The sequence below is a fragment of the Equus przewalskii genome, chromosome 3 (assembly GCF_037783145.1).
Source record: "Equus przewalskii isolate Varuska chromosome 3, EquPr2, whole genome shotgun sequence".
NCBI classification, from domain to species: Eukaryota; Metazoa; Chordata; class Mammalia; order Perissodactyla; family Equidae; genus Equus; species Equus przewalskii.
Genome location: NC_091833.1, coordinates 861,277 through 875,861, shown reverse-complemented (window position 1 = coordinate 875,861; position 14,585 = coordinate 861,277). Strand labels below are relative to the sequence as shown.

The 14,585-nt window shown below is 36.7% G+C and overlaps 1 protein-coding gene across 37 annotated transcripts in view; it reads right to left on the bottom strand.

The window, feature by feature from the left end:
- The window catches only part of PHKB (phosphorylase kinase regulatory subunit beta), a 218,466-nt gene that overhangs the window by 94,418 nt on the left and 109,463 nt on the right, over positions 1-14,585 (bottom strand). For all 37 annotated transcript variants that reach the window (XM_070613575.1, XM_070613562.1, XM_070613560.1 and 34 more), the window contains one exon: positions 5,285-5,379. In XM_070613575.1, coding sequence (XP_070469676.1) covers positions 5,285-5,379 — 95 coding nt within the window. The remainder of the gene's footprint in view (positions 1-5,284; positions 5,380-14,585) is intronic.

Here is a 14,585-nt window from a genome sequence, read left to right as displayed (position 1 = left end):
TCACAACAGTGACAAGCCCACCCAACCCCTGCTCCACACCTGGGGAAACTGTGAGGGGGCCAAGCCACCCACATCAGCTGAGCCCAGCTGGAGTCAGGCCAGAGAGAAATGGCGTATTACCCATAGAAGAACACAAATTTGAACTGACAAGGGATTTCTCATCTGAAACTATGGAGGCTAGAGGAAGTGGCACAATAATTCTTACTGCTGAAAGGAAACAATTATCAATCAGGAATCCTATATCTAACAAAAGCACCCTTCAGGAATGAAGGGGAAATAAAGACATTATCAGACAAAGGAAACTAATAAATTTGTTGCTAGCAGACCTATTCACAAATGATATCTAAAGAAAGCTATCCAAACGGAAAGAAAATGATAAAATGAGGTATACACTTACAATGGAATGTTATTTGGCTGTAAAACGAATTAAGTACTAATATATGTTACCAGATTGATGAATTTTGAAAACATTATGCAAGTGAAAAAAGTCAGCCACAAAATACTACATATTATATGAAATCATTTTCCCAGAAGGGTGAGATATTCAGACAGGAAAGAATAATGGAATGGTTAAGAGTTGAGATAAGCACAATAGACTCTCCTTTACCTTATGAGTTTCTTTAATCAAATTTTACAGTTGAAGCAAAAATTTTCGCACAATCTAATGTGCTGGTCAATGAACGCAGAGGAAATACTTAAGAAAATTATGCTTAAAAAGTGAAAAAAGGAAAGAAAACTAAATGGAAGTAAAGTTTCTACACTTCACTTAAAATGGTAAAATTTTGATACTAGTAGGCTTTTGATAACATTAACTATGTACATGGTAATTCCTAGAACAACCACGATGAAAATTTAAGAAAGCAATATACTAAAAAATAGTATAAATAAATCAAAATGGAATTCTAAGAAATGTTCAAATAATCCATAAGATGTCCTTCAATGGACGAATGGTTAAACAATGGTATAGTCATGCCATGAAATACTGCTCAGCAATAAAAAGGAGCAAACTTGACAGCATGCAGCAACTTGGATCAATCTCATGGGAATTACGCTGAGCAAAAACACTCAATCCAAAAGGCTATATACCATATACTTCCACTTATCTAACATTCTTGACATGACAAAATTATAAAAAAAGAGAAGAGATTAGTGATTGCCTCGGGTTAAAAATGGGGGTGAGGGAGTGGGTGTGGTTAAAAAGGGTAACACAAGGAAGCCTTATGATGATATGGTGATGGTACAATTAAGTATCTTGACTGTGGCAGAAGTTACAGAAAGCTACACATGTGATTAAAATGGACAGAGCTCTACACACACATGCACACGTGAGTGTGTGCGTAACTGGTAAAATCTGAACAAGTTCCACGGATTGTACCAACGTCAGTTTCCTGGTTTTCATGCTGTACTATGCTATATAAGGCATTAACATTGTAGGAGGTTGTGTGAAAGATTAACAGACCATCTCTAGACACTTTGAAATTTCTTGTGGATCTGTACTTATTTTAAAACAAAAAGTTTAAAAAAAACTTTTTATTTAATTGATACCTCAAAAATTTTTGACTCTCCAAATCTGTAATATTGTGATAATTTTAAATAAAAAACAAGGAAGCTTAGAAAAAATAATTAGAGAACAAGAATGAGCTATTAGATATTAAAATATGACTTTCAAAAGAAATTCAACAGAAGAGCTGGAATAAAAGTTAAGGAAGATTTCCTGAATGTAGAACAAAACACCCACAAAGAAATAGAAACCATACGAAAAAGAGGGAAGAGATTCAGAGGACCATTCCTATAGGTCTAAGATCTCACTAACAAGAATTCCAACAGCTGGGGCTGGCCCTGTGGCATAGTGGTTAAAGTTCAGTGCGTTCCACTCCAGCAGCCCGAGTTTGCAGGCCCAGACCTACACCACTGATTGGCCATGCTGTATAAAGTGGAGGAAGCTCAGGGCTAATCTTCCTTAGGCAAAAAAACCAAACAAACAAACAAAAAACACACACACAAAAAAACAGCCCTAAGAGAAAGCATAGAGAAAATAAAGAAAATTATCAAATAAATAATTTTAAAAAGTTTCTCACGGCTGAACAAAGTCACAAAATGAAAGGGCCCACTACATGTGTAAAAGTAAAACATCAAGCAAAAGAGTTACATCTACATTATTCAGAAATTTGGTGAAAACAGATATGGAGTTAAAAAAAAAGGCTTTTCTGGAGATGGAGAAATGGCAGACTGGTTAATGCTTTCAATGGACTGCAACGCAATTGCATCGTAATCTCATCTGTATTATTTCATTTTTTACAACATGCATTTATGTAACATTTATTTGTATTCAAAGAAAAAGGCACTGCATGGCGCTTGGATTTTAAGGATTCTGACTAAAAAGGAAGCCCAGGTTTCAGGACAGAAGTTGCACTAAATGTAGAGGTCTGGGGGTGGTCGAGGGCAGGGTGTGACATTAGATCAACAAGTCTGTGGAGACTGTAGTACAGGGAGGGTTGGGAGAAAATGCAGGATTATAGGTGAAAAACAAGGAATTGAGGTGATTGTAGAGGGCTGTCAACGTCAGGATACGGAGTTTAGAATCTATCTTGTAGGTAGTTGAAAGTCAGGGAAGGTTTTAGGCAAAAAAATAACATGAATTGAACCATGCTTTATAAGATCATGTGTCCTCAAGCACAAAGAATCGACAGGAGGAGAGGCTGAAGACAGAGAGATTATAAAAATCGTCTCACTGAGGAGTAACACAGTCTGAGTGGTACGTGGCAGTGGGGATGAACATGAAGAGACAAAGGTAGATGTTACCGTGAAGACAAAGCCAATGTGACCATCGACTGAACAGAGAAGCTACTGGCCTGAGAAGGAACTAGTGAAGACTGTCCCTATCCAAGACAGGGACTATGGAAAGGAGGGCAGGTTTGAAGAGAGAACATAACAAACTTGGCATTAGAAATCTTGGGTTTTATTTTTATTTTATTTTTTAAACCACTTTATTGAGATATGATTGACATGCAAAAAACTATACATATTTAATGGATACAACTTGATAAGTTGGAGATAGTACACAACCAGAAATATCGGCTTTTAAATACTAGATTTGTGGAGAGATGATCACTAGGTAGTTAGAAATTCAAGTTTAAATATTAGGAAAAAGGTCAGGATTAGAGAAACAGATTTAGAGATATTTGCATAAGTTCACTATTTTCCATAACATACCTTCCTCCCACACATACCTTCAAGTACACTCAAACATTCAGGTTAAACATTGAGTACCTCCTATACAACAGGTGTTATGGTACTACGACAGGTACGGAAGCTATAAAAATGAATAAAACATAGCTTCTTATCTCTAGGAGCTTACATTCTAAGATCTCTGAAAGGTTTTTTTTTTCTCTTGGTCAGAATCTCACAACACTGTATTTCACCAGTCCATGTCACCCAAAATAGCAATGGACATGGGCATGCCAGGTCTTGGCTACTGCCTAAATGGCTGAGAAAGTGACAAGGGCACCTCACCATTTTATACACCACCACAACCAAGCTGCCAGCAGGGTGGGGCATGACAGCTCCCAGCAATTTTCTGCTGCCAATCCTCCCCATCATCTTCCTCTCAGGAACCATATGCAACTCTGCACAGATATAATGTACCACATGGCTGCAGGAGAGAAGCCCATGTCTTTACCCTAGAGCAAGTTTCTCAGCTGGGATGTGGCTCCATCTGGAAGGCATGTCACAGATAATTTAATAGCAACATCAGAAAATGATTTCAATATGAAAACAATACATGTAGAGTGAATTCTCTATAAATTTCACTCTCACTTATACTCTGATAAGCTTTCTCAAGTGGGAGAGAAAAGAGTTGCAAGTATATTATCTGTTCAAAAATAAACACAACCCACAGCCTTCCTTATATGTGTCAAGCATTAAAAAACTGCTTATACTGTTGATTTTGCTAGCCATGGGCTTTGATGTTCTCTGGCTCCTGTCCCCACACCTCAAACCTGTGACCTATTACTTTATTTTCTAAGAAAAGGCTTTGAGATTTCATCACCCTAGAGAAGTAGATCACACATGTGAAATGCTATGTAAATGATACATGCTAGTCTTAAAATGGCTCAGAGTCACAGCACTGGGTAGTATGAAGTTAAACATATTCCCTATTTTATCATTTCTTGAAGTGAAACTGCGTATCTCAAATCTGTACAGAATGTACACTTGTACTACACTGACCCGAGTGGTAACTAAGATAAAGGTTAAATCCTCATCTTATATAGGAGCTAACAGGCCAGTGAAAAATTTCTATCACATCTTAACATAGGGATTTTATGTTCTTGAGAAAATCTTAACATTTATTTATAAGTCTTCCAAACAGCTTCCCATCTAACCACTCAGTGTAATTACATGTGTTGTTGAAGACCAGCAAAAGACTCAGAAATAGTGATAGAACCTAATAGAGTTGGTTGGCTCTCCTTTCTCTCATTAAAACAAGCATCTATTTGCATGTGTGTGTATGTGTGTTGAGTGTGTGCGTGGTATATGTATATATACGTTTTTTAAAATAAAAGGAGGATTTCAATTTTGTAAGCATATTTTCTCTAAGTGCTGATGCTATTCTTATTAAACAAATGATAACTGCTTGGAATCCCAGCCACACATTCAGGTTCATTCTCTTTCTCCTCAGGCAGTTTCCAAAATTCACATTTTCATTTCAACAGCCCTCATTACTGGTATCATTTAATAGTGGAGAGTTTCCTCAAGTCAATACCAATCTTGCTGATCCTGCAAACACTTAATGTTGTTGACATAACACAATCTGAATCCATAGCTACTAAATGCAAAAAATTAAAAACCATTCCTTCATCCGACAGGTATCAAGACTAAGAACAACTCTGTCAGTCACTTAGCCTTGTCACGGAGACACAGCATTGGAGAGACATCAAGCACAGGGCCTTTCACGGGACCCCACTCCCTTCAATAATAGTGCCATCTCATCTATCTCCTGGCCACCCATATATACTGCATCTTCTCAAAGACATTTGACACCTTAAACTCAACCACTACGAAGACGAAAACGTGTACCTGGAAGACATCTTGTTGGACATATCTGGCTCATACTTCCTCATTAACAAAGAGCCCTTTACCACAGGTAAATCTTAACTAACCAGAAGAGGGAGAAACCTTGCCCTCAGAAGGAGCAATAAAAACCCAATCAGAACTAAATTATTCTTCAATTAAGCTTTTAATGCCTTCGGCTGAGTCTAAATTAAGAAATAAAATATCTCTTTACCTGATTGGAAAACCTCATGCTCACATTACGTTGATTCTGTAGTGGGACATAGCGTTGGACAGGATCAATATCTTTAGGACTGATTAATTCATCAGCTGAAAAAAAAGAAGGAAAATGACATTATCAAAATTACAACTGTACAACACAATAAACCAACTAGACCTAACAGATATCCATAGAACATTCCATTCAATAAGAGCAGAATACACATCCTTCTCAACACACATAGAACACCTTCCATATGCTAGGCCATAAAACAAGTTTCAATAAATTTAAAAGGATCAAAATCATAGAAAGTATGTTCTCTGATCACAATGGAACAAAATTAGAAATCAGTAACAGAAAGAAGTTTTAGAAATTTACAAATATGTGGAAATTAAACAACATACTACTAAATAACCAATGGGTCAAAAAAGAAACCAAAAGAGAAATTAGAAAATACTTTCTGATGTACTTTCTGATGAGATGATTGAAAATGAAGACATAACATACCCTAACTTATGGGATATGGGTAAAGCAATGCTCAGAGGGAAACTTGTATCTGTAAATGCCTATATTAAAACAGAAGAAAAACCTCATATCAATAATCTATGCTTCCACATTAAGACAGTGGATGAAAGAGAGCAAACTAAGTCAAAGTCAAGCAGAGGAAGGAAATAATAAAGATCAGGGTAGAAATTAATGAAATAAAGAAAAACAATAGAGAATATAAATGAAACCAAACGTAGATTCTTGAAAAGCTCAAAAGTTGACAAACCTTTAGCTAGACTGACCAAGACAAAAAGAAAGCTTTGACTCAAATTACTAAATCAGGAATGAAAGAAAGAACATTACTACGAACTTTAAGGAATATAAGAGAATACCATGAACAGACATATGCCAACAATTCAGATAACCCAGATGATATGGACAAATTCCTAGAAATACACATATTACCAAAACTGACTCAAGAAGAAACAGAAAATCTGAACAGATGTATAACAACTGACTGAAACTTCCCACCCAAAAAAAGCTCAGAACCAGATGGCTTCATTGGTAAATTTTCTCAAACAGTTAAAGAAGAACTAAAATCAACCTTTCACAAACTTTCTCAAAAAATAGTAGGGAGAACACTTCCCAACTCATTCTAAGAGGCCAGCACTACCCTACTTCCAAAATCAAAGACACCACAAGAAAAGAAAATTACAACCCAAAATCTCTTCTGAATATAGACACAAAAATCCCCAACAAAAATACCAGCAAACCAAAGTGAGTAACATATAAAAAGGATTACACATTATGACCAAGTGAGATTTATCCCACAAATGCAAGGATGGCTTAACATCCCCAAATCAGTAATTCTAATACACCATTTCAAGAGAATAAAGGACAAAAAACTACATGATCATCTCAGTAGACACAGAAAACACACTTGACAAAATTCAACATCCTTTCTTGATAAAAAGCATTCAATAAACTAGGGATAAAAGGGAACTTCCTCAACCTGATAAAGGGCATCTATGAAAAACCAATGGCTAATATCACACTCATAGTAAAAGACTGAATGTCACAAAGATTAGGAACAAGACAATGATGTCCACTCTTGGCACTTCTATTCAACATTGTACTGGAGGTTCCAGCCAGTGAAATTAGGCAAGAAAACGTAATAAAAGGCATCCAAATTGAAAGGAGGAAGCTACAGTAATTAAGACAGTGTGGTCCTGGCATGAAGACAGATATAGAGATCAATGGAATAGACTCAGGAATCTGGAAAAAAACCCTTATATTTACAGTCAATTGATTTTTCACAAGGGTGCCAAAACAACTCAATGGGGAAAAGAATAGTTTTTTTCCCCACAAATTGTGCTGGGGCAACTAGATATCCAAATGCAAAAGAATGAAGTTGGATCTTCATTCCTCACACCATCTACAAAAATTAACTGAAAATAGAGCAAAAAGTTAAACGTAAGAGGGGCCAGCCCTGTGGCCGAGTGGTTAAGTTTACGCACTCTGCTTTGGCTGCGCAGGATTTCACCACTTTGGATCCCGGGTGCAGGGCTAGCACTGCTCATCAAGCTGTGCTGAGGCAGTGTCCCACATAACACAACAAGAAGGACCTGCAACTAGAATATAAACTATGTACTGGGGGTGGGGGTGCTTTGGGGAGAAGAAGAAGAAGAAGAAGAAGAAAAGAAGACTGGCAATAGATGGTTAGCTCAGGTGCCAATCCTAAAAAGTAAAACTGTTAAAATATGTTTATGACTTTGAATTAGACAAAACTACGACATCAAAACATAAACAACAAAAGAAAAAATGAGATAAACTGGATTTTGTCAAAATTATAACCTTTTGTACCTCAAAGGACACCATCAACAGAGCAAAATGACAGCCCACAGAATGGAAGAGAATATTTGCAAATCATATATGTTGTAGGAAACTTCTATCTTGCATATGTAAAGAATTCTTACAACTCAATACTAAAAAGACAACCTAATTTAAAAATGGCCACAGTAACTGAACAGACATTTCTCTGAAGAAGATTTACAAATTACCCAATAAGCACATGAACAGATGTTCAACAACAGTAGTCATTTGGGAAATGCTTATCAAAACCACAATGAGATACCACTTCATACCCATTAGGATGGCTATAATCAAAAAAACAGACAAAAACATGGGTTGGAGAAAACGTAGAGAAATTGGAACCCTCATACATCACTGGTTGGAATGTTATCGCCACTTTGGAAAACAGTCAGCCATTGCTCAAAATATTAAAGGAAGAGTTACTATATGTCTCATCCCTAGGTATATACCATACATTTCATCTATTTACAGTTTACAGTTCAGTGCATTTCTATCCATAGGTATATACCCAAGAGAGAGAAAAACATGTCATTTTAAGAATGAAACAGCAACTTCTACAAGAAAATTCATAGCCATATTCTTTATAATAGCAAAGAAGTAGAAACAATCCAAATGTCCATCACCTGATGAATGGATACATCAAATGTGGTGTATACAAATAATGGAATGTTATTCGGCCATAAAAAGGAATGAAGTGTTGATTGATACATGGATGAACCTTGAAAACAGTGAGAAAAGTAAAAAAAAAAGCCAGTCACAAGAGGCCACACATTATATGAGTCAAGGTATATGAAATGTCCAGAATAGGAAAATCTATAGAAAATAAGAAGTAGATTAATGATTGTCTAGGGCTGGGGCGGGGAGCCAGTGCTGGTGGTCTAGTGGTTAAGATCAGGTGCTCCTCTGCTGTGGCCCAGGTTGCTTCGCCAATCAGGGAACCACGCTACCCATATGTGGGTTGTCATACTGTGTGTTGCTGTGATGCTGAAAGCCACGCCACGGGTATTTCAAATACCAGCAGGTGGAGAGGTTTCAGCAGAGCTTTCAAACTAGGACAGCTATGAAGAATAACCTGGCCACTCACTTCCAAAAAATCTGGCCACGAAAACTCTATGAATAGCAGCAGAACACTGTCTGATACAGCCATGATGCTGGGGGGGAGAGAGAAAAGGTGAACTGATTAGGGGGAAGTGAGCAGTGACTGCTAAAGGGTATGAGGTTTTGGGGGGGATGATGGAAATATTCTAAAATTAATTGTTTGTAGTGACAGTTGCACAAATCTCCGTGAATATACTAAAAACCACTGACTTGTAAACTTTAAGTGAAATGTATGGTATGTAAATTGTACCTCAATAAAGTTTTAAAAAAGAATGCATTTGCCTTCTCAAGGAAGGAAATCAGTTCACTAAGGGGAGTCAAAGTGTTTCCTGACGCTACATTATAAGAGACTTCTGAGACAGGCGTTTCCTCTGGGGCACTGATCGGCACGAGGGTAATGTCTTGAACTGCTGCTGTACGGTAAACATGGAAGCTCTTTTCATGTGGTAGTTCCTGGTGGCAAATTTTGATAAAATCCAAGGATACCACAAGGAAGGCCATTTAGATTTTGGGAGGGCAGGGTGAGAAGAAAGTCCTAAGTTGTGGTTCCTTGCTGTCTTCTGCTCTAACACACCTCAGAGAGACCCATCGGCACCCGAGGCTCACTAAGGCAGGGACTCTCCGTGAGCCTGGAAGAAATTAAGCTGTGAGGGGTGGTGGTGGGAAAACCCAACTCAAACGTAATTCTACATATCTCATCAGAGTACAAACTGGCAGTATTACACAAATTTACAGCAAGCATCCTCTGACCCAGCATTTGTATATCTATAAAGTTATCTTATTATGCTCAGACATGTGAAAGTTAATTAAATAATAACAACAAAAAGGGGATCCAACTCTTCTAAAGTGAGTCAGCACACTTTATTTTTACTGCACTTAAGTGATGAAAATGTGCTCATTTCATTCCTGATCTTCAATTCTATACTGACCATATAAAAACAACACCATGCTGAGTTTTGTATAAATTTACCTGTGTGTAGTATTTACTAAAAAAAAGAAAAAATACTACAACTCACTTTCCATATCTTTTTAGGTACCATTTTTAGGCAGTGAATAATTCTAAAACACAGAGCAGGGAGTTAACCACAAAAATGCTTATAAATGTCTTTGCAGCTTTGGGAAAGTTTCTCATTATATTTCTATTCAAGGGTAACTTCAGGGCACATGTGCAATGTTATCCAACAGACAAAATCACCAAAGGCGTTTATTGTAACTCTTGGAAGATGTTTTTAATAATAATAAAAGTGATATTAAAATAGAATAATAAGAAAGAGGAGGAGTGGCAGCAGCCACAGAGCCACTGCTGCCTCTGCAACAGCAGCTGTAGCAATACTGAGACGGTGCTCACGACATTTCTGCCGCTGTTTAAGCATTTCACATATAGTAATTCATTAATCCTCACAATAAGTTTATCATTTTACAGATGATGAAACGGAGGCACTGAGTAGTTAAGCAGCTTTGCACACAGCTATAATTACAGAGCTTAGATTCAAACATAGGCAGTCTCTCTCTGGAGTCTGGGTTCTAAACCACAAACAATCCTGTCCTTTAAGAACACTGACATTCTATACAACACAGATGGAACAGATAGCAGGAGGGAGAAACAATAAGCAAACAATTTAGACCTTGATACCTTATATTTTCCTACCCAAATCAGGGAGCCTATTACAGAACATTCTTCTCTCTCTCTGAAAAAAATACACTTTCACAAAATTTAAAACAAACTAATACAGGCTTAATTATGGCAAATATCCACATATAATTTTAATTTACTAATATCTGTTTAGCTCATGATGCAAGGTTGACGGTCATAGTCTAAAGAGCAGCAAATTACTTCTCTGTCTCATTTGTCTGATCATTGAGATGTGAAAAAAATTTCCACTACCAACAAGCATTTTACATAATAAATGTTTCACTGTCATTCTATAGAAATGAAATAATATATTATTTTGTTATTTATAAATTATGACAGATAAATTAAGAAATCTTATATCCTTGGAAAGCATAAATGCTAATCTATTAAAATTGATATGAATCAAACAGTTAACCAAGTCTTTTGAAAAAGTTTATTTCTTCACACTTCCTTCCTATTTCTTCCTTTGTACTGCACCTGCATATCTGGCTTGATGTTCCAACTTATACCATGTACTTATCTATGACTCCATGGGCCGGATGCTTCTTACTCATGGCTGCACCCCACTACCCAGCACAGCATCTGGCACAAAGTAGGTATTCAAGAGACTTATTAAACAAAATAATAAATTGGGGGTTAACAAATGGAAACATTAATTGCCATAATCATTACATGAATTCCCATAATGGTAAAAGTGACGAGCACCTTAAAACGTCAAGTTAATAGACTTTTTTTTTTTTCACTGCATTGATTTTTAGCATTCAGAAGGCAAAAACAGAGCACCTCATAGTGCTAATTCCATGGTGCTGGTTTTCTGGTGAAGAGTGACGAGCCTGAAAGAACTTATACCCAACCAATTACAAAACTGTTAAACGGAAAATGAAAGAACAGGATAAAAGAGCAACTGGCTTTCTACATTTCACAATACAGTACCCAACTGCACAGATAATCAAGCATTTCTATAAATGGGGATAGCTGACTTTAAATCCTTAGAAGACAGATTAGGGTCACTAAGATTTGCATTTTTTATGCACAGAAAGGCTTACAAAATATACCCTGAGTTTACCTCTAACAATAATTGTTGAGAGTAAAAAGAAAATATTAAGGAGTATTTTGGTTTCTTTAATCAAATGACAATTTAAAGGAAATTTAACAGAGTGGGAAATTTTTTTATCATGAAACAAAATTACATAGAACACACTAAAATAGGCTCAGCAGCTAATTTACAGAGAAAGATCACGTGATTCAAAGCCTAGTTGATTCCCAACTGCAGTGACACATATTAGAGACACACGTATTAAGAGAAGTGAGCTATGGAGAAAAAGAAAACATAGATCTTCAACGTCATACCTTATACCAAAAAATCCCAAATGTATGTTTTTAACTCAATTGATTAACAGTGATGAACTTTCAAAGATTAGATGTTAAATTCTATGGCAAGAATTTAAATATAAAAACAATGAAAGACCTGAATATATAAAGACTGTAAATTTCGTTCATCAAAAAACAGAACAAGCAAAGTTCAGAGGCAAACAAACTAGGAAACTGTCAGAAAGGTTTACTAATATATCTAACATATAAAACATTTATGCAGACTGATAAGAAAAACTGTAAAACCAAGGTTAAATGGGCAAAGCAAATAACTAGACAATTCACAGAGGACACAGAAATGACTAAGAAATATGTTTTTAACAACCAATCAGCATGTAAATGAAAACAGGATACAAATTAATTCTTACTAGCTTACCAAAGTTTTTAGTTTTTATTTTTATTTTTGCTGAAGATTTTCCCTGAGCTAACATCTGTGCCAATCTTCCCCTATGTATGTGGGCCACCAGCACAGCATGGCTGGTCACAGAGTGGTATAGGTCTGTCTGCACCTGGGAACCAAACCTGGGCCACTGAAGTGGAGCATGCTGAACTTAACCCCTAGGCCACCAGGGCTGGCTCAAAAGTTTTCAGTTTTTTTTTCCCCCTGCTTTTTTCTCCCCAAATGCCCCCAGCACATAGTTGTCTATTTTCAGTTGTGGGTCCTTCTAGTTGTGGCGAAAGTTTTTAGTTTTAATAAGCATATTTAATGCCACAAAGGTCACAGGGTGACACAATCACCTTGCAGACTCCTGAATAAATCAATAAAGTCTCTGTCAGTCTTGGGCTGAATGACCTTGGGTGAGTTGCTAAACTCTTCTGAGCTTCAGTTATGACACAGAGTACCCATCTCATAGAGAAGTTAGCAGGATTACTTAGGATATTATTTGTAAAGGGTGGAGCACAGAATCTGACTCGTTTTAAGGCAGATATTATTAAAATTTCTGGGAAACAGTTTGACAATACATATGCTTTTATATTTAATTTTACTAACATATTTGAGGGTGGGATCACAAATTTTTTATACAAGTTTTCTAGCCCTAGTAGTAATTCAACTAAAAATCTTAGTTTCAAGAAAGCCAGTCGTTTACACAATGAAAGAAGATCTTTCTAGGTGAAGCTTTTTTGAAGAAGATTTGCCCTTAGCTAACATCTGCTGCCAATCTTCCTCTTTTTTTTTCTCCCCAAAGCCCCCCAGTACACAGTTGTAGTCCTAGCTGTAGGTTCTTCTAGCTCCACTATGTGGGACGCCGCTCCATCATGGCCTGATAAGCAGTGAACCCCAGGCTGCCGAAGTAGAGCACGTGAACCTAACCACTTGGCCATGGGCCATGGGGCCAGCCCATAGGTGAAGCTTTTAAAGTAATACTGTATTACATGTGCTCTCAAGGTGTTTATAATGCCTACTGCACAGAAATCCTACCGTAGGTCACTAGCAATCACATGAATACCACAAAAAGGATGACAAAAGTGCTCAGAAATTGATGTCTTTCTGCTTGAAGTTTCCTGAAGTGTAACAGCTGGGAAATCTTTTAGCAACCACAATTTAGAAATTTATCTGTACATTCTTATCTATTCATTTTGTCTTTGAGTTAAAGACTGATTTACTGATGCGTTACTGATGAGTATCAGTAACAAAACCACGTGCTATACTGAGTAATTGAGTCAATTGCATTTGGAGTCAACAGATGAATGAAAATCAAGACCTCAGTTTCTTACGACCTCATGCACACTAGAGGGCACTTGATCACTAATTGAAAAGCATTAGACTTTCAGGCTTAATCAGTGGCTTTTATATTTGAGGTCAATTGGGCAAGAAATATCATGAATGAAATCAAATGCAAATGGACTTATCTTAGTTACAAACACTGGAATTAGGAGGTAGTACATCAGAATAACTATGCTGCCCTCAGAGGGCAGAAATATTTCCCAGATTGTCGCATTTCCTGCTTGCTGTAGAGTGACTGGCTATCACAATGACTAGCATAGAGCAGGCCTCTACAAATAGTAGCTGAATCATCGAGTAGATTAACGGTTAGGGAGCAATGAGGGAAGCATTTTCTTCCAGTGATATTTTGTGGCTATGGGAGTACTGGCAAGGAGGGTCCATGAGCATCCTGAGTTGCCAGATTAACAAGAACTATGAAACCTATTTTCACAAATACTATCTCCTAAATGGTGTCTGAGAGAGGGAGGGAAGGAAAAAGGAAGGACAGGAAGTAGAAGAATCATTTAAGTATGTATTTGTCCCACAGTAAATGCTTTATGTGTATTTCCTCATCAGTTTATCCTTCTTACATAAAAATAAAGAAACTGATGATCATAGAAGTTAAGAAAATTCTTCAAGTCATATAAGTAGTAAGTAGTAGAACTTGTATTCAAACCCTGAACCGCTTATTTCCTGAGTTTATAACTAAAACTCTTGATCTTTCCACTACAGTCCAAGAAAAATATGAAGAAAAAAAAGGAAGAGAAACCAGGGGAGAAGGAAGTGGAGGAACAAGATGATCATGTCCAAGAAATAACCTATATCACATGGCTACAAGTTTGCCAGGTATTAATACTCACTTAAAATACGGTGTCTATTGGAAAATAAATTGAGTTCCAAACAATGACTTACCAAAGAAATTTAGGGACCCAAGAAATTAAACTGGGAACCGTTTTTGTACATAACATTTTGGATATTTTAAAGTACTTGCATATCTATTTTATCTTAAAGGTCTCTGACTAAAACTCCCAGAAAATTAAATAATACCCATGCCAAAAAGAAAAAATTCTTTGTAAAATTCTAGAAAATATTTTGGGAGTTTGTGTGTATTGGAGAGAAAGTTGTAGTTAATTAAAATTGCTCAATAATTC